Source organism: Penaeus monodon, chromosome 27 (assembly GCF_015228065.2).
Source record: "Penaeus monodon isolate SGIC_2016 chromosome 27, NSTDA_Pmon_1, whole genome shotgun sequence".
NCBI classification, from domain to species: domain Eukaryota; kingdom Metazoa; phylum Arthropoda; class Malacostraca; order Decapoda; family Penaeidae; genus Penaeus; species Penaeus monodon.
In genome coordinates, this window is record NC_051412.1 from 24,841,873 (window position 1) to 24,842,256 (window position 384).

The window sequence follows — 384 nt, forward strand, 5'->3', positions numbered from 1 at the left end:
TTTTGGATCTATACATAATGAAAAAAAAAATTCATTAGTTAAACATTTTTTTGATTTGTTGTGATTTATATTTCAGCCCGTAACCAATGTCAAATCTGTGGGAGCTGGTCTGCCAGAGGATGAAGTTGTTACAGACCCATTCCTACCGCTAGTTGAGGCTCACCAAAGACACGAGTTAACATTACTTCGTATGGAAGACCTCCTTAGATGTGGCCTAACTAGTAAGGGTCCAGTAATGACAGCACAGGGGTTGTGCTTGGAGATGGTGCATTTTGCCACAAAGTTAACGGTGGCAAAACGTCGCATCCTAGAAGATCCTGACCTTTATCCCTCAGCTTCCAAGGATCTGTCCCGGTCAGATCAGAGAAATAGGAGGAGAAAGGT

At 42.4% G+C, this 384-nt stretch overlaps 1 protein-coding gene across 1 annotated transcript in view; it reads left to right on the forward strand.

The window, feature by feature from the left end:
• The window catches only part of LOC119590714, a 57,714-nt gene that overhangs the window by 56,478 nt on the left and 852 nt on the right, over window positions 1-384 (forward strand). The window contains 1 exon segment of the mRNA XM_037939401.1: window positions 74-382. Within this exon segment, the coding sequence (XP_037795329.1) occupies window positions 74-382 (309 nt within the window).